At 38.6% G+C, this 20,100-nt stretch overlaps 2 protein-coding genes across 3 annotated transcripts; both read left to right on the plus strand.

Moving 5' to 3' along the window:
• Nucleotides 1–4,375: 4,375 nt before the first annotated feature.
• LOC307045966 (prostate-associated microseminoprotein-like) lies at nucleotides 4,376–5,416 on the plus strand (the record flags this gene model as incomplete). The annotated part of the gene is made up of 3 exons (XM_079692046.1): nucleotides 4,376–4,484; nucleotides 5,038–5,146; nucleotides 5,242–5,416. The coding sequence occupies 3 exons, from the start codon at nucleotides 4,376–4,378 to the stop codon at nucleotides 5,414–5,416; spliced, it is 393 nt and encodes a 130-aa protein (XP_079548172.1).
• A 1,421-nt stretch (nucleotides 5,417–6,837) lies between these two features.
• On the plus strand, nucleotides 6,838–20,094 carry nbn (nibrin). Of its 2 annotated transcripts, none has more exons than XM_079641019.1 (17): nucleotides 6,838–7,035; nucleotides 8,251–8,372; nucleotides 9,798–9,925; nucleotides 10,278–10,437; nucleotides 10,527–10,630; nucleotides 10,745–10,862; nucleotides 13,399–13,589; nucleotides 13,722–13,822; nucleotides 13,918–14,050; nucleotides 14,171–14,373; nucleotides 14,509–14,683; nucleotides 14,821–15,481; nucleotides 15,566–15,646; nucleotides 15,876–16,016; nucleotides 16,554–16,670; nucleotides 16,756–16,805; nucleotides 18,304–20,094. In XM_079641019.1, the coding sequence occupies exons 1-17, from the start codon at nucleotides 7,005–7,007 to the stop codon at nucleotides 18,335–18,337; spliced, it is 2,550 nt and encodes an 849-aa protein (XP_079497145.1). In that variant the 5' UTR covers nucleotides 6,838–7,004; the 3' UTR covers nucleotides 18,338–20,094. The 2 variants fall into 2 exon arrangements, with proteins under 2 accessions (XP_079497145.1, XP_079497146.1); XM_079641020.1 differs by having other exon boundaries at nucleotides 6,839–7,035; nucleotides 15,569–15,646.
• Nucleotides 20,095–20,100: the final 6 nt, after the last annotated feature.

Genomic DNA, 20,100 nt, shown 5'->3' on the forward strand with positions numbered 1-20,100 from the left:
ACAAGTCGTATGATATCTGAATTGTGAGTAACAGGAAACAAACAGGGGCGGTGAAGTGACCGCCATGTCCTACCTACAGGCGATAACTGAGAGTTATTTGACTTTGCATCTGCGGTCGTGTGTGAGGGGGCTCACAGTAGGATGAACATCACATCTATTGATCAGGCTAATGTGGGGAGGAAAGGCTTCAGGCCACAGCAGCTGATCAATATACCTCTAATTACATGGGGCACTGACTGTGTGTATGTTCCCCCCCAAACTCACAGGGTTGTGTATATAAATGCTGTCCCACTGAGGAATAGCTCATACACACAGATCACACCCACATTTAACAATTAGTTGGGAATCACTTTTTTGATTGCTCAGAGTAACAACTTTTTTTTTTTTTACTTGAACCACTTGTTTTACTAGAATTTTCACTGGCAGGACACAGGGACGCTGAGAAGGGATACAAGGAATTGGTAAGTATCCTCATATTTGTTTTGGCTCGTGTTTTCCTCTTTTATGCCTTTGCTGTGTACACGGTTTCCCTTTAACCTGTCTTTCCTGAAGCCAATATATCCACTGATGGGTGAGACGAGATGTTAACAGGATATCTGACTCCCTGTGTGAGTGACTCCCTCCCTCAAGGCCATCAAATCCCAGCTTTTTCACTTATTTGTTCATAGTGTTAAATTATACATATGTAATTCTCTCCTATTATTGTCTGTGGTTTAGATTCTGATCTGAAACGAGCTGACGGACAATGTTTATTTAACTCTGTATCTGTCCTTCCCTTATTTACACAAACTGAATTGTCTCTCTTGTCGACAGGTTTTTCCAGTCTGCCGAGGCTCCAACTGGCTAGAAGCTGTGTGATATGTTTGATATTCGGTTGTTCTTGTGCTTCATTGTGTCAACTAAATATCAGACATATTCCTACAGAGTCTGGCAAAAACTTCTGATCCTTGTACCTCTGATAAAAGACCCCTGAAGTCAGATGTTTGGGTATGGTAACTTTTGCAATCAGAGGATTGTTATCTACTGCTAAATATCATGAAATGTCATTGTTGTGTTCATTTGCATTCTTCAAGTTTTATTGTAGTATCTTATCGTAAACTCAAAAGACTGAATGCCATATTATTCATAGGGACATTCAGTATTTAACTCTGAAGCAGCACCTTTATCATGAAGGTGTGATGATTATTAACATTATCCTTATGTACTAAATTAAAAAGTAAACAATAATGTCATTAAGTATCAAATGTCATTATAGAAATGGTCTTTGACTCTCTCTCTCTCTTAAAGACACCCATACCCATATAGTGAGACAATAATATTTTTTACAGGACTGACAGCTGAGATAACATAGCTTTTGTTTTACCAATGGGATCTAAGTATGCAAGTACTTTCTGTTCCGTGAGCAAACCGGTGTTAAATCCGGCACTATAAACAGGTTTGTGACTTAAAAATGCCAAACCTGATAACAGCCTTTGTCTCAGCAGAGAAGGGTTAGGGTTAGTAACCCTAACTGTACTATTTGTATTCCTTAACTGCACTTGAGGAGGAATGTACAAATAAGCATATTTTTTGTCATCATCTGTGATTTTCTCCATGCAGGATATAAATAAAGCTTGATAGCATGTTAACATCGTCTGCAGTGATTCATTACTCTCTCCACATCTCTGATTCACCTCGTTGCATACAAAAATGGGGAGCAGTATGCTTCAAATACTCATTATACTTGAATGAACTGATTTATCGGCATGGAAAATGCTTTTGGACTTTGTCCTAATGATATGACCGCTCTCTCAGTCAATGAAATCTTCAAAGGGCATTTTACTATTTTATAGTACAAGAAGCGTAATAAAAGGCAGTGTGAGCACTGGCTGGAAATTCCACTCATGTGAGAAATAACAATCAAATGAGTAATTGTTTAACAGTACATGTTATATTCACAGAGCTAAGTAGTGCGGGAAGGATTATCTTGGGAAATTCTAAGAACATTTTTAAAACAATAGTAAACTGGATGGGCCGGTCGGCGTGCATTGAAGTCACCTGACGACACTAGATGTCATAAGGCGCGTTCACACCAAGTACTTTTCCCACAAAGGTTCCTGAGAACAACGATGTAGCATTCACACCTATGGTTCACACCAAAAAGTCCCAGGAACTAAATTAGTTCTAGAGAACCTTTTTTACCCCCTTTTCAGTCCCTGCTAGAGAGCAGAGACTTTCGTGGGAAAGGTTCCAAAAGGTTCCTGTGTCTGATTGGTTGGGCGGAATGCAAACCACGCCCCGTCAAACTCCCAAAAACTTTTGTGAAGCCGCCATTTTATTATCCTCGCATTGCATTATTAGCATTAGCATTAGCCCAGCCCAGAAACGCAGAGAGACTAATTTATGACAACACAAACTAAAACATGGGAGCGGTGGAGATGAGGAGGTGTCGGCGTTCTGGCCGTTTACTCGGAAGGCCTCAGTAGAAGCTGCTGGGAGCCAGTCCCTAACTCCGGGGACTTCCGGCCGGGGATTTTGGGCAGTAGTATACGCCGTGAAATTGTTTGCGGCCTGCCAGTAAATCCAAAGCAGAAGAAGAAGAAGTGACGTCAGCGCCTTAATTTGCCTAATCCACCCCCAGGAACTAATTTCCGGTGTGAACGCGATCTGTACTTAGTTCATGAGAACTAAAAAGTTCTCAGGAACCTTTGTGGGAAAAGTACTTGGTGTGAACGCGCCTAAAGAGGCCATTTGTGTGCGTCTACACAGTATGTCACTCATCTGATCCGTTGCCACATTTAAAGAAAAATGTAGGGTTTATTTTTAGAACCGATTCACTAAGATTAGAGTAAAGTGCGTGTGTGTGTGTGTGTGTGTGTGTGTGTGTGTGTGTGTGTGTGTGTGTGTGTGTGTGTGTGTGTGTGTGGGGGGGGGGTTATAGATTGCTTATCTCAACTCTTCATTCTCTGCCGAAATCAACTCGTCAGCAGTTTGTTCTTTGCACTGTAAACGAAAAAAACAAAACTCAATTGTCCTCTGACGGAAACTTTCATTTGGTACATACATACGCAAACAAACTTTGTGTGTGTGTGTGTGCAATGGTAGGTCTACATACGCGAATGTTATCAAAGGACTCAGGGTGGTTTATTCAAACAACCTACAGCACAAAGATACTGAAGCCCATTCTCCCTACAAGCCCTACAATATCTTGCCAGCTCTCCTGCTCATGATAAAACCTACATTTACCTTTTTTATTTCTAGTTTTAACTATTAGTTTTCTATACACAACATAACAATGGGAAATGAATATACCGTACAATGATTGAAGTATCTCAAAAGACACATCATGATACTATAACGCTGGAAATGAGAAAATCAGCACATCATAGCAGAGTTTTAAAGTTCAAGAAAAAACGATAAATAAATTAAAAAGCAACCTTACTTTCCTTTGCTGACAATTTGAAAAGGCTGTAGAAATAATAGCACATTAGAAGAAAAATAAAAATAGGAAAAAATGCAATTATAAGCTTTGTAAGTTATCTACTTTATATTTTCTATAAGTAAATGTAAAATAGGAACACGTTATGCGACAAATTATGCTTATATTGATAAATAGTGATAGTAGTAGATAAAAAAATATCAAACTAGAAAAATAAGAAAGATAAAAATAGTGAAAAAACTGTTAAAATCAGTTAAATCAAAAGAAAGATAATAATAAGACCATTGACATTGCATTTTTCAAAAGAAAGCATCTGAAGTATTATTTTTATTTGAGGTCACAATAATATACGTTGAGATGCACCTGGACGTTGAGCAGGGGTCAGGGGTCACACAGTGTGTGGAGGACAAAAGGCCACCGGCTGGTTGTCCGAGGGATAGACTCCCACTGAGATCTACTGATAGGCTCAAATGGCAAACCTGAGGCAAATGTTATCTGAAAGCGAGCACACTGTATACTCTAGAGCAATTTCTGTGCAGCATCACAAGAGGGGATGACGAACATTGTAATAATAAAGCTTGTTTGTGTTTGTTTGTGTGGGTCTGCATACTGTATGTGTGCGTGCAGATATCGAAGGTAAGTAATGAGCGTGGAGGGGGGACTACTAGCAGAGAAGAAACTAGAGATAAAGATGAGCTGGTTCAGTATAAATATCTGAGCCCACGGGCAGCGAGAGCATCAGTTCACTGGCGCTGAGGAGGAGACGCAGACGAGACAGACGAAAAATAACAAGAGAGTGAATGACAGCAAGAGGAAAATCCAGACAACAAGAGGAGGTTTTTATAGTAAAAGAGCAAACTTTGCAAGAGGTAAGGCAAAACATCTGGAAATTCTTTCATGTGCTGAGTATGTTCTGCTGTTTCTCTATGTGTACCTGTGCGCTGCTTCTTTTCAGAAATGGCCCTCGCAGCAGGAGCAGTGTTTTTGGCTTTACTGTTGTTCCTGAGTGCCGGTGTGCCATGTTCCTCTGTGTATAACAGTGGAGAGTGCTTCTTCAATACCAAAGGTGCAGGATGTTCACATAAATGTGTCCGGACATATTGTTTCCAACAGTGTAATATTTCTACTTGACCAGTAGAACAAAGTAATTAAATTATGTATATGCGTTACTTGCATTACATTTATGGTATTTTATAACTGTTCAATATATTTAGATTTGTGTACTTTACACCCTGCAAAACATTTTGGTTATAATTTGTAAATGCTAAACATTTTGAATTTTTCAAATCATATCATCCGAATATAAAACGTATACACCTGCTGAAACCATGAAATGCTGGGTAATGCATCACGAATGATAAAAGTATAATATTATATATATAATTAGATAAAAGCGAGGATTATGCGTAATGACCACTCCTCTGTATTTGCATGTACTTAAAAACATTTGAATGCAGGATGTTTACATTAGAGTACATTTCACAAAGTATGTATTCTTTATATGTAATCAACAGCAGGTCTCCCTTGAAAAACAGATCAATTGATCTCAAGGGATTCACCTGGATAAATAAAGGTTTGAAATGAACACTGATTTGTTCTTCTTCTTTTTATATTATTAGCTAGCTGTGAACACATGGGACAGATGTACGGGATAGGAGAGAGCTGGATAACCAGTGACTGTTACCAGTGTGTCTGCATGGAGCCTTTTGGAGTAGGATGCTGTGACCAGTGAGTTTCTTTCTAAATTCACAATCCTCCCCAAGAAGTATTTCACTTATTTGGATGTAGATTAAATCTACTGTTACTGTGATCTTACCCTACAGCGGACCTCAACCTGTGGACTATCCAGACTGGTGTGAGGTCATCCGTAAACCTGACTCATGTATGAGTGTTGCCGTGATGAGAGTCAATCACAAACTACCCTGCCTCTGGGGAAGAGGACGTCTCAGGCCAGATGCACGCAAAACGTGGAATTCTGACAAGGATCCTTTATTTTGAGTTTAAGCAATTAAACTAAAAAAATAAGGATTAAGCAATGTGTGAAGTTTATTTCAGATTTTTACATTATCAAAAAGTTTGTGAGGGTCTAAACTGTACTGAATGATATAACCAAATCTGCAAATAACTCCCACAGATTATCTGTTAACTCTGCATAATTACACACTTTAGACTTGTGTTGTGGATGTATTTTTTTGTTGTCTGAATGTCTTGATTATTTTTGGTTCATATTTTAAAATGAAAATAAATGTATGTCCAATTTCGGGGATTGTCAAATGGGTTATTTTTTATTTTCAAATCTGGTTCACACATTTAATTGTGTTTTTGCTTGCTTGGCAGAAAATATACAGTATTTTGCGCTGTTTCAAAAACAGTTAAAAAAAAATACTGAAAACAAATGTTCAAAGACATGACGGTGAATCTGCAGGGTTATGGGATTATCGAAGTTGCATTAACAGTTTTTGAATGTACTTATATCTTATTTTCAGAAGATGTCCCATTTTTCACAGGTCATGGTTTGTATCCAGAACGCATCAATATTCATATCTAGATAGCAAAACTGAAAGTAAAGTTAATGTTTTGTTTGTTGGTCTATTAATGAACTGACTCGTGCTCCGTGCTAAACTCTCAGCCATCTTTATTAATAATAATCTTTGTTCAGGTATTTTACCTTACATCTGGATTTAACCATAGATCACGACTCTGTAGCGACACCTTGTGGTATGAGTGTGTATCTATCTAATCATCACAGTTATCCCTTGAAAATATACGAGATTTGCCCCTGAATTGTAGGGCAGTCGAAGAATAAAGTAGCAGAAAGTAAAAATACTCATGTAAAGTAAAAGTACCTCAAACTGTCTTTCAGTAGGCTAGTAGTTTGGTAAATCTAGCCTATTATCCCGAACAAGCCTTTTACCATTCCCTTTCTTCAGAAATCAATGACATTACTTAAATAACATAGATTATTTCGAATTTGTGAAAGATGTACTAACCTTTTCACAATGCACATTAGCATTATGGCTGCACTCAAAGGGCCGGTTGTAACTATATAAATGTACATATATAAATATATAATATATAAAATGATGCATTATATTACATTATTTCCTCTGAATTGGATTATTATCGGATAGGGTAATAACTTCATAATGAACTAGCCTACGCCTGAAAGCAGAAGTCTAGGGCAAATAATTGCAAGTCTCTTCAGTGCGCATGTCACAAAATGAGATGCATTGTGGGACATGTAGTTTATGGGCAACGTGCTTCTGTAAAGTGGCATGTAACCGTATAATAAACATATTATATTCTTTGCAAGCTCTTGAGGGCCGCATAAAATGAAGTCGCGGGCCGTATTTGGCGCCCGGGCCTTGAGTTTGACACCCCTTCCTTAGATGAATGAAGGTATCTTGGGAGATACTTTTATTTTGAAAAGAGAGCAGTGGCGCATCTTTGTACGTCACGCGGTGGCGCGCTGGGTATCCGCCTTGTTGATACTTTTGCAGGACTGCTCGTCTTAAAATATTGAAATAAGCTTACTTGTGACTTAATGCAGGTTTGAACATATGAAAAGTCAACAAAAGGCATTAAGATGTGGATACTGACAGCCCTGGAGCCTGGAGGTAACTTTGTCTGTAATGGCCGACAATGATAGCTTAACACACAGCTAACAGCTAAATTAAATTCAGATCTCTGTTCAGTGTAGATACAGTTATGATAAAAACAACTAAAGCTTCTTAACTGACCGAAAGAGAGTGCATATGTTTTTAGAGTAGTATTAAATCCTGGTTAGCCATGTGCCAAGTTGTGCATGAGTTTCGTTTTCATGCAAACCATGTAGTACATGTGCATTTTAAATGTTCTTATGATGTCATTGAATTGGGCCAAGATTGATTCATTAGTTTTGTTGAGTGTCATGCACTAAACATAGGCTTTTATGGCACAGGACAGCAAAAAAAACTGGGCCAATCATAACATATCATTTCACAATATGAAAACGAATATGTTCAATATCATGTAATTCTAATAACAACACAAGTCTTACCATTTGGATGTAGTGGTCGGCCTTAGTTGCCCTGTATTTTCTAAAATCTTGCTAATACTATTTATGTGTCACTCACATTATTTCCTTTGTTTTTTGTCTCTTCTGCATAAACAATTGAGTGTCACCATTTTGGGATCATTTGATATCTTATGACAAATTCATTAATCAACTTACCTTCAGGAAACCACAGACAATTTGGATTCTTCAACTGATTTTCTTCCCCAAACCGTTCGTTCCTCAAGCCACTGAACATAGGGCTATGCAAGGCAAAATGAAAGTCATGAACATGACCAGGATAACAAGAAAAACCCACACAAACACTGCTCTTCAGGAAAAAACATAGTTGCTCAGTACACTCAGTTGCCAGTAGTAAAACATCAGTTCTTAACGGATCTTTTACCACTGCCCTCTCTGTTTAAACAGACATTACATTTTATATAACGTTAAGTTTAGTAATCCTCTTTGATTTGACCATGTTTCTGAGCTTTGCCTTACTCCAAAACATAAGCCTTGTGATCAGGTTATTTTGTTCCCTTTATAATTATATCACACTGCAAATAATTGCTAAAAATAAAACCTAAACTAGTAGGAAACATTGCAGATTGTGTAATGTGTATGTCTTAACAGAACCATCAAGAACAGTTTGAGCTTCGGTATCTTGCATCTTATCTGCTGTAAGAGAACGTCCACGCATTAAAAGTGCACTTTCACAACTTGTCATGGGAGTTTTTAAATCCAGAGTTAGGTTGTCTGTTTCGGATGTTTACCATAACTTGCCTCCTGTCACTCGCAGGTGAGACACACTATCTGCTCTCCACTAAAGAGTATGTCGTAGGACGCAAGAACTGTGACATCCTCCTCCCCAACGACCAGTCCATCAGCCGGGCTCACGCTCATCTCACAGCCACTGACCAGGTGAGAGGGAATTAGAAGACCAAAATATTCATTTGACTATATCATGCATTCCTTCTAACAGTGTAACAGTAGATGATTAGTCTGATTTTATTTGTACAATAGTGTGGTCGCACTTCTACACAGAAGGTGGTGCTATTGCAGAGGTGTAGCATGACGGACAGATTCTCAATTGTGTCACTTACTTTCAAGTGTAACATCAGTCAGTTTTATAAAACTTCTCAGAGATTTGACATATTCTGTATTTAGTACAAATATATAATTTATGTCATGCTCATTCTAGATGCCAGCCTTATTGGTATTGATTTAACTTATAAGAGACCAACAATAGAGTTGCAGTGGTGAAATAACATAGCTTTTTACAAAAAATGACGAATAAAACATGAAATGGTCTCCATCACTCATTTACTGGGTTAAAAACAAACCATGCAGGCTTTGCTGAGTGTTAACACTTACGCAATTAAACATACATGATTGTTATTGTATCAGCACTGATAGCTTGTTTTATATATATATATATATATATATATATATATAAGATATTTACTGATACTGTCCAGGTTTTTGTCTAGGGCTATTCGATAAGCTGAAATACCACAATGCCCTCACAACTGCAAAACAAAGATCTACAGGGTGAGGTTTTGACGTCAGTAAGCACTTACAGACAGAGAGATGTAAAGGCTGATGGAAACATGAGCAGCAGCATTAGTCAACAAGAGACACTTTCACAGAGCTCTGTTGTTTACGAGTGATAGTGCACACATCAGAAAAAGTGACACACTCTCGCCAACATGTCGCAGGCTGATGCTCAACTCAAGTGATTAGTAGTGGTTCCCAAATTCATATACTTCCTGTATTACTCTATTTTTATCAGACTTAACACAATCAAAGTTCATGTGTATTTATTGTCACATTTAAAATACAAAGGTAAATTTTGAGGCAAGTCTTGTTTTTATTTTTGAAGGTATACAGTATGTGGTTAAAAGTGTGTAAAGTACCAGCTCCTACCTTTTTTTGTGTTTTTATGGGGATTATCAACTCACTTCTAGCTCAGATTTATTTTTTCTTCTGTATTTGTCAGAACCTTCTTGGTATGTTATGTTTGATGTGTGCATTTCTATTTGTTCATAATGCTGTTGTACCAATAAAGTTTCTAAAAGTAATTCTCTATCTGTTAAGGAAGTTTCGTAACCGTCTTGGTTACTGCTTTTGGATGTCATTCGTTTAGCATGCAGGCTGTAGTCCTGTGCATTACTTCCTACACTTAACAGTTTTAATTGATTTTGCAAGCCTAAGATACACTTCCAGCTTACGCTTATTTGAAAGGATGGGCTTCTTGTCGAGACATGAATAATTGAACAGACAGTCCAGATGATTTGTTTGACTGATGGACAATTTCATGAGTTGCTTTATTTCTTTATTTCTTAGACCCTGACTGTCAAAGACACCTCCAAGTACGGTTCATTTGTGAACGGCCAGCGCGTGACGGAGAACACAACAATGAACCTGAAGTCAGGAGACAACGTTACATTTGGGGTGTTTCACAGCAAATTCAGGTAAATAACTGTAACAAGACAAGGCTAGTTATTTTTTCATATAACAGAACCATGATCAATAAGTCTGATTTCATCTTGTTTTATTGCACTAGTGTTAATTTTGACTATGAATGTTGATGTAGGTTTAGTCAAAGTCTTTTGAAAAAGTCACATGAATAGTTTTAGTTCAATTTTACTTAACTAAACCTCAAAATATTTTGGTCAATTTAAATCTACAATAGATGTCTTGTTTTATTTTGTGAATGCATTTGTTGACAAACTATGACTTGAAGGAAATAGCCTTGAATTCCTTTCAAGCTTAGTTTTATTTCCTCAACATTTAGAAAGGTCTCAATTCCAAATCTCTTTGCAGTTTGGACCATCAGAAGCCCGTAGTGTGTTCCTCATGTGTGGACAATGATGGCAAGACGTCGCTCTCCCAGGCCCTGGTGGCTGTGGGGGGTAAGCTGGTCAACACCTGGACGCAGGACTGCACCCACCTGGCCATGCCCACTGCTAAGGTCACCATCAAGGTCAGGACCAAACTTGTTTATTCTCAATAGCACATGTGTGTATTTGGCCCCAATTATGTATTTAATGTTTTTCCTGATTTCCTATTCAGACCATCTCTGCTCTGCTGTGCTGCCGTCCCATCGTGAAGCCGGAGTTCTTCTCAGAGCTCAGCAGAGCTGTTCAGCAGAAGTTGCCCCCTCCTAAATCTGAGAGGTACAAAATCAGCCATCTTTATGTATATACTGTACATGCTCACTGAGGATTAACTGACCATCAGACGCCACACTGAACATTATCTCCCTAACTGTGCCGTTCATTGTTTTTAAGTTTCATCCCTGAGATCGATGAGCCCAGCCTGAGTAAAGAGGATGTAAACCTTGGACCGAATCCAGTTCGGAAACGGCTTTTCAACGGAAAGACCTTCATATTCCTCAGTGCCAAACAAGTACGTCCACATTTTCCTTTGTGCTATTCTAGGTCACAGAACAGCAGGGCTGCAGGTGATCAGTTATTATTGCTCTGCAATTATCCTCTTGAGTCAAGGATAACAAAACACATGAGATTTTATAAGAAATGATCTCCGTCGTACCCTGCTTGTTTTTTCTGTCATTAGCTTCGCTAATAATTGGAAGGTTACATGATCTCGTCAGCGTCTTGTTTATCCGCTGAACATCAGTTGGCAGGCAGTGAGCAGCACGGAGATCCTCTGGGAGACCAACTGCTCCAGTGAAGAACTGTAGGCTCCATCTTAGGACCTTTGCTTTTTAATATTTATATGCTACCTCTGGCTGAAATTATTAAAAACAGCGATCTAAGCTATCACATCTATGCAGACGACACCCAGATTTATTTTTAAATTACACAGGGAGACTACTCTCCAATTAGAACACTGAGCAAGTGCATTGAGCACATCACTGACTGGATGAGTCAGAACTTTCTCCAATTGAACAAACAAAAAACTGAGATCATTGTTTTTGGAGCAAAGAAGGACCGATTAAAAGTAATCACAGAGCTTCAGTCGGCAGACTAAGTAACTCACAAAGCAAGACATCTGGGTGTAGTGATGGACTCAGACCTGAGATTTAACAGTCACATTACAACAGTTATTAGGTCTGCATACTACCACCTGAAGAATATATCAACGATTAAAAAACTAATGTCGCAAAAGGATTTAGAAAAACTTGTCCATGCTTTTATTTTCAGTAGACTCGACAACTGCAATAGTGTCTTCACAGGGCTCACTAAAAAGATCTACCAGAAAGCTGCAGCTGATTCAGAACGCTGCTGCTCGAGTCCTCACTGACACTAAGAAAGTGGATCACATCACTCCGGTTCTGAAGTCTTTACACTGGCTTCCAGTCTGCCAAAGAATTGATTTTAAAATACTACTGCTAGTTTTCAAATCACTAAATGGCTTAGGACCGAGGTATATAGACGACCTACTCCATCAGAAGCATCCAGGAGTCTCAGGTCTTCTGGGTCGGGTCTGCTCTCTGTTCCGAGAATAACCACTAAACATGGAAAAGCAGCTTTTAGTTATTATGCCCCAACAATTTGGAACAAATTGCCCAAATCGTGCACGTCCGCTGAAACACTTCCTATTTTTTAATCCAGATTAAAAACGCACCTATTTGCCGCTGCTTTTAATTGAGCTGCTGTGAACTCACAATACAGTATGCCTTTTCTAGTGATGTATTCTGTACCTGCTGTGTTTATTTATTTATTTTATTTCATTATCTTTGCTTTTTATGCCTGTTTTTAAATGCCTTTTTAATAAAGTATTTATGCTGTATTTGTTCTTAAATGTATTTTGCTTTTAATCTGTAAAGCACTTTGAATCGCCACGTTCTGAAAAGTGCTATATAAATCAAATTGCCTTGCCTTGCCTAGTAAAGATGTTCCATGAGATGAGATATTTTCAAGATTAATTAAAAAGATGATAGTTAATCAAATGTAGAACTAATGTTACTATCACTATCATTTCATATGTATCTCCATTTTACATAGTGTCATCAGCAAGCAAATAAGCAACCATTTAATATAAAAAGAAACATCTACATTTGTTATCAAACAATTAAGTGGTAAATTGCTATTAATGGTAATGAATTAATTTACAAATAATTCCAGCATTTTGCTTGCGAGTCATTTCCTACACTCACTTATCTCCTAGTCATTTAAAAAGGGACGATGTTCAAGTCACAAGGACCCTCTCACAGCATAACAGAGAACACATTACATTACATTGCTTTTAGCTGAGGCTTTTATCCTAAGCGACTTACAATAAGTGCGTTCGACCAACAAGATACAACCTTGAAGCAAACAGAATCATATAAGTACATCAGGTTTCATAGAGCCAAACATTTCAAGTGCTACTCAACTGGCTTTAGATAAGCCAGCCCTTTATTAGTATATAAGTGCTTTGTTAGTAATTCTATCGCTCGAAGTGGAGTCTAAAGAGATGAATTTTCAGTCTGCGCCGGAAGATGTGTAAGCTTTCTGCTGTCCTGATTTCAATGGGGAGCTCATTCCACCATTTTGGAACACAGTGCTTAAATACAACCTATACTTTTGTGCTCGACCACAGTATGTATTGCAGGTGTATCGATGATCTCACACAAAAAAATAGCACCCACTCAAGATTCCCTCAACTACATTTACATTCCATGTAAGGTAATATTAAACATTTTGGAATAATCGGCGCAGAGAACCAATTTTCTTTCAACCTGTAAAGCGTTTGCTTCCGTGGTAAGAGCCTATCTGAAATCTGAATTGTCCTCGGCTAATCTGACGTTATGACATTAAAGAATATCCTCTGGAACAAATGCTTTTACAATATCTAAAATATTTATTGATCCCTTAGTGATCTTTTAATCAGACTTATGAGGAGAAATATCAGAAGACATGAACTGTCTGTACTTTCCTGCCTCTCTGGTCACTGTCCAGATAAACAGCCATGGTTTTGCTCTCCATGTTGTTTGCAGCTCAGGCGCCTGAGTGCAGCTGTGAGTTTTGGAGGGGGCCGCAGCCAGATGCTGGAGGCGGGCTCTCTGCCCCGCAGCCTGCTGGAGAGTCCTCACTGCTGTGTGGTGGACGTGACCTCAGGCAGCTCCCAGCCTCTGCTTCCTACTTCTGCTGCAGAGTGGGCAAACTCTGCAAAGAACATTGTCCAAAGGTAAAACACAAGCTGTTTTTTTTAATGAAAAAAATCCCTTTAGTATGTGATTTGGCAATTGAGTTGTCAAAGGGATGATTTGTGAAGACTTTAAAACTCTCTCTCTGACTTTTATCCTTTTTTCGCTGACAGAAAAGGCCTCCGAGTCATCACAGAGTCTGAAATCGGTTTGGCTGCCATCTATGCTTCGTGTGAGAAGTACTGCAATCCATCCTGTCTGACACCAGACTCAGGTGGGGGTTAGATAGAAAAGCACTGATTGCTGCCTCTTTTTTTTTAGGCGTTATACATTTTCTTTGATTTATTTCTGCCTTTGTTTATGTTTCAGAGTCGGCACCCAAAGTGCAACCCAGAATCCCGAGTGCCTCTCTGTCTCAGAGCATGGCGGTGGAGGAGACTGTGTTGCCTGCAGCCTCTCAGAACATCACAGCTTACGCAGTCAACACAGAGACATCACAAGGGTACTGACACACACTCGCAAACACACATCTATTATCATGTGTGAAAGTTGTCCAAACGTTTGGTTCTTCTTCCTGTTCTGGGAAGCCTGTCTGATGTGTGTAATTGTTGTTATTTAACAGGATAACGGTATTTAAAGGAACGGAGCAGATGTTAGTAGTTGAGACTCCTGAGAGGAAGCAAAACCAGAACATCAGTCTGCTCTGTGGATCCAAAGCCGCTCAGAACACCACTCAGTGCATCGTGGCCGACACAATGAGATCATCGTTCAACACTGTAGAGAACACGGCCTCAGAGAGGAAGAAGCCTGAGTCCAAACCTAGAGGTAGCTGCATGAATAAACTAGAGATGCACCAGTCTGTCTTTTTCTTTAAAAAAAAAAAGAATCCTGTACTGCTTTTCAGGTTTTTTTTACTATAAACTATTGATCGTCCACCACCCATCAATCCATGTTTTGCAGATTCAGGTGCAGGCAGTAGTGCCGTTTGGTCCCGGTCTTCCCTTCCCAGGACCAACGTTGGCACGAAGACATTCCAACAGAAGCAATCTCCTCAGAAACAAAAGATCCCTGCACAAGCTTCCCCACAGAAACAATCAAGTCTGACCAGTTTCTTTCAAACTGTCAACAAGAAAAGGTAAACGTTTTTTTTTTAAAGGACCAGATCAGTGTTTCTGCATGTTGGTAGGGATCTGAACATTTACAAATAACTGAATTTGGCAACAATATAAAAGGAAACTCTATGCTTACCCTTCTCTTTGTTTCCTCGTGAAGGCCTTTGGAGGACGAGCTCTCTGCTGCCATGTCAGAGCCAAAGCGCCCTTTACTGGAATCACCCATCAACCTACGGGCAGCAAACACCTCATCTACGTCTAAAGAAACATCCTCCCGTTCAGACAGAGTCCCTTCAGCAACATCCCAGACGCCTCTGGGGTCAGCAGTTGATCTCTTTGGAGGAGGGTCTGGGGCTCAGTCAGAGAGGGTTTCAGACACTGTGCAGGAAGAACCGCGGAACAGAAAGAGGAAGGAGATGGAAGCAGAGATACAGATGGACGAACTGGAGTTTCTTATGTCTGAAGATATGGACTTCTTTGATGAGCAACCCTCAGGGAATCTAGGCCAGCAAGCACAGCCAAAAGTGAGCAGTTCAACCAAACAACAAGGCGTCAATAATGTGGAGGCTTCGTCTTCAAGCAAGAGGCAACGGGTCCAACCGGAAAAAAATGGAAACAAGCCGAGGCCAGAGGTGGGCGTGCAAAAAGAGTCAAGCTCCAATAAGAACCAAACAACTGAGCAGCATGTTGTCTCTATAAAGACAGCGCAGATTCACCCTGTTGAATACAAGGCACCTAGTCATGAGTTCAGCAAACCTCCAAAAGCTTCATCTGCCAGTACACACTTAAAGCCTTCTGATGATTCGGAATTATTCATTGAGGTGAGGATTTACTTAGAGAAACGAAGACTTAAAACTGTTTCATGACATGCTGTTGATTTACATTGTTCACTCGTTTTATGCCAGCAGGATATAGAGCTGCTCAAAGCAGATACTTGTCAGCCAAAAGAAGAAACTAAGAAACCTCCAATCAAACAGGAGGTCCAAGTAAGTTCAGCCAAAAGCTGTGAAAAGAACAACATGTTATATGTTGTGCATTTATGCAAAAGGGAAACGGACATCACTGATTGCATTGCTATCATTGTCTTTAACTCTCAGATATTCATTGTACTGTCACTTTAGGTTTGGTTCCTTATATATTGTTCAACATTTATTTATTCAAGGAAGATTAAAAACTGTTAATCAGAAGTTGATTCACTAATGTGCTGTTTCACAGGAGTCCAACATTGATGAAGATCTTCCCACAAAGTTGGTTTTGGTGGAGTTTAGATCTCTGACTGTGAGCGCGGTTCCCACAACGAAACCACAGAGGGTGCAGAGCTACAGCTGCGCAAAGAACTTCAAAAGTTTCCGCAAGGTTTGTCCACCATGCAACTTGCGTAACTAAAACAAACATCATACTCCTGTTGGGGAGTTGGGAACAGCGCTGTGAATAACTGCTAGAGAAAGGCTCTGTCTGTAAGATGATATCCAGATATTTAGTCCTCCATTAATTAGACAGAAAAATAATCTAACCCTGAATTGACAACAATTACAATTTCTCTCAATTTCAAAAAAGGAAAAAAGGCCCTCATTCATGGGTAAGGTGTAAAAAATGTTTTAAATATCAAGTGGCAGAAACAATAATATATTTCCCTTCCAAGCACTTAAGTAAGCGATTCCTTTTCTCAGTAAAATGTTCATTATATGTGAGACCGGCGTCCTATTTGTTTGTGAGTTGAAGAGATGATCGTGTATGCCTAACATTGTCTCCATGACAGATTCATACCGTCTGGTCCAAATCTACTTCATTCACCCCCTCAAAGCACAACAAAGGAAATTCCAACAAAGGTTACATCATGTACAGAATCCCATTTTCTTTTTTTTAATCAATGCTCTTGTGTGCACGTGACAGATCTGCCGGGCAGGGGAAGTGAGCGCAGTGGGCCCCGTCATCCGAGGCTCTGATCTGCTGGTTCACAACCGGGGCAAAAACACCGATCTGGATGAGTGGCTGAAAGATGCAGCTGAGGTAATATTATCACTCAGTCTCTCATATCTGTGTGCGTGAACTCTTTGACTTTTGTATTAATGATTTGAGCGTGTGTTTGATTCAGGAGGAGCGTCACAACAAACAGGACGAGAGTGTTGGAGATGACCTCTTTAGGTGAGAAACTGGATTTCTTTTTGTAGTAAATTTCTAACTCTGATTCTAAAAATGATTGTAAGGTTTTGAGTATGAGGAAAAAACAGCCAAACCTTTTGATCTTACCTCTGTTTCTTTTATTACGACGTCATTTAAAAGTTAAACAGTGGCTTGTTATATTCTGTAAAATACTGATTTTATTGAGTTATTTATTTAGTTATTTGAGATTTTCCTGCTGCTTTAGATACTTGTAACTTGTAAATACTTTGTTACCTGTGTCTTGAAAAAGAGTCAACACTTGATGATAATGAATGCCATCACAAATGTAGCAAATTTCATAAATATTATATTTATATACTTAATGAAGTATTTTGTCATTTTAAAATAAGTCATATGTTCACCTCCAGCCACACTGACAATATTCTGTAGCCAAAGAAAGAAAGTAATCTTCTTACCAAATTAATATCTGTGAATGAAATTCATCGCACTAGTCCACCTTCTCCCCCCGCTTTCCACACACATCCAGAAGTGACGACTTTCAAACCTCCATTCAGAAACCTCAATAGAAGCCTTACGTAAAAAAAATATCGGTCCAATCCACTTTTTCTGTTTGCCCTTTACAGAGCCAGGGCTGTGTATTAGCACCAGATGTTTTTTAGTGCACATACAGCTAGTGGTTGGTATATCAACCGTTAACATTATTTTCTTTGTTCAATTCATGTGTTTAATTGAACTTTGTTTTGTGTTTATTGTTTGACCAGGCAGGTGTAAATGTTTCATCTTCGGTTTTTTCATCTCTAGCATCCTTTCTGATTTAGAACTCATAGGAGCCAAAATATTTCCCTGTTGACTTATTAGTCTGTTGCTCTCGGACATTGACGTTCGGCCAAAACCCTTAATGCACATTGTGTCCTGTACTAGACGTGCCTGCTCCTACACTTTGTCACCATGATAGTCAAAGTGGTAAAAATCCACTGAAATGAAGATTCTGTCTGTACAGCCTCTGTCATTATAATCAGGTGCAGACATTATTCATTATATCATTAACTGAGAATTATAGGACCACTGTAGCTTCAGCTTGACCAATCAGAGCTGAGTTACTTTATCGTCACAGCGGTTGCCCAGGTAACAGAGATGATGAAAGCTGCTGTTGCCGTGTTTTCTTTGACTAAGCAAAAAAGACAGTCTGAGATTTATTTTGTGTGTGTGTGTCAAAGCTGATCTGATTGATCACTGCTCAGTCAGTCATGCGTAGCCAGACTTTGCTGCTAAGAAAACAATCCGGTATTCTTTTGGTAGGATGAAACAAATGTTCCAGACACGGTTTATAGGAAGCCTGTTTGCTTTAAACTGTTCAAACACTGTCCTCGTTTTACAGCGCTTAATTTGGGCTGTTTTTATTGTTTGTTCAAAATGCCTCTAAGGACATTGAGGAATGATCCATGACGTGAATGTGATGTTAAAAGCCCATCTTCAAATGGAAAGACCTGTGAGATAAAATACTTTCTGTGTGTTTTAGGTACAACCCCACCAAACTAAGCAGGAGAAGATGAGCTGTTCCATCTTAATGTCCTCCAGAGGGCATTTAAAGGGCACAGGAACTATGTCCAACTCCAGCAATACCATATGAAAAAATACAAAAATAATTCAATCGTTAATTCTTGATTTGTGTGTTTCAACTATAACTTCTTCAGAACTGATCAAATGGATCAGAAAAGTTTGCCAATGTTTGGTATTGTATGTCACTAATGAAACAGCCGACAGAGAGAAATGTAACAAAAGAGTCTCATGTTCAGAGAATTTTTTTCTCAAAGTTTTATTTGTCAATAATAAAAAATGCGATTTACAAAACATTAAAAACTCTTTATTTGTACAAGAGAGCATTACAACTCTACTTGCTGAACACAGCCATCCCTTAGTTTTAGATAAACTAGAAACTTATTATGGATTCAAGCTGCTGTTCCTTAAAGATCTCCGATGAGCCTGCAGGCATTTTTACAGATCTAAAAACTGCAGGTGAGTCCACTTCATGCCAAAACAATGATGGGCCTTTCTGTGCAGACAAAGCCCACCTGTCTATTCATATTCAAGGCAAATGCCACATATGAGTTGAGAATTTACTTTATTTTACTGCAGCAAGGAAATGGGCATCACAGTGCCAAAATCACCCCAAATTACAATAGGATCATCTACTAATTACTTGGTTAATAGAGCAGCTTTTCCTGCTTTCTAAGATTCTTACAAATCTGCATTTAAATGTTAATTATTTGGTTACACACACACACTGCTTGGGGCATTAATCTTTATTAAGCGAGAATATTGCTTTTGGAGAGTACTGTCTAACATTGATTATATTTAATAACAGTAATAAGAGTTAATTCCACTTTTAGTTACCCTGTCCCCGCTGTCCTATGATGTCCTACGCCTGTCCTTACAGCACAGGTCTGTTATCTGTTCAGAGCAGCTGCTGCTAGGCAATCGTTCATGCCTGCATGCATATATTTTATATTCGTATCAAAACAATAGTCAGTAATAAAGCATTAAGGAATAAAATGCCATTTTTAACATAAGTAACAACATGTTCATTAGTTAACTGTTATATGATTACTAAAGCGTTTTCCGTAATGTGTTAAAATATTAACTTTGTTAGTGAAAAAAGTAATGTGACTACAGCAACGTGTATATTAGTAATGCATTAAACCCCCAACACTGACTCTGACTAACATTTTGAATTAAAGGGGGTTGACCAAAAATGTAAATGATCAGATCAGAACAAACAAACCATGAGCATGACCATCACACTCACACATACACATATGTGTTCAATAGAGCACCACACTTTTGCAAACACTATTCAAATGATTTAAAGAAAATAAAAAGCTGTGAATAAAGAATAGATTGCTACTGTCTGCTCATAACCTCTAAAAACAAAAACTGCTCAAAACACAACATGGCTGCTTGCTGTGAAGCTCACTTAGAAAAATGGAAGAAGATTTTTTTTTATTTACACACATATAGTCACTCATAGAGTTGGGCAATATCAATAAACCTAAGCCAAAATAATTGTAAGATATCAATTAAAACTAGAAGTCTTCCTTCTTAAATCCATCATGTGATTTAGGAAATTACCTGCATTGTGTCTTAGAAATATGTATTGGAAGAAGTGTTTAACTATATTCTAGTCATTATGTAAATGGTCCAAGAATACATTCAGATCTGAAAGTGAATTGTTTGCATAGAAAGTAGCACTTAAGCATCATTTCATTTTTATTCAACTTTTCTAACTTTTCAGGTATATGGCTCCAACTACCTACTA

The sequence above is a fragment of the Notothenia rossii genome (genome assembly GCF_949606895.1).
Source record: "Notothenia rossii genome assembly, chromosome: 7".
NCBI classification, from domain to species: domain Eukaryota; kingdom Metazoa; phylum Chordata; class Actinopteri; order Perciformes; family Nototheniidae; genus Notothenia; species Notothenia rossii.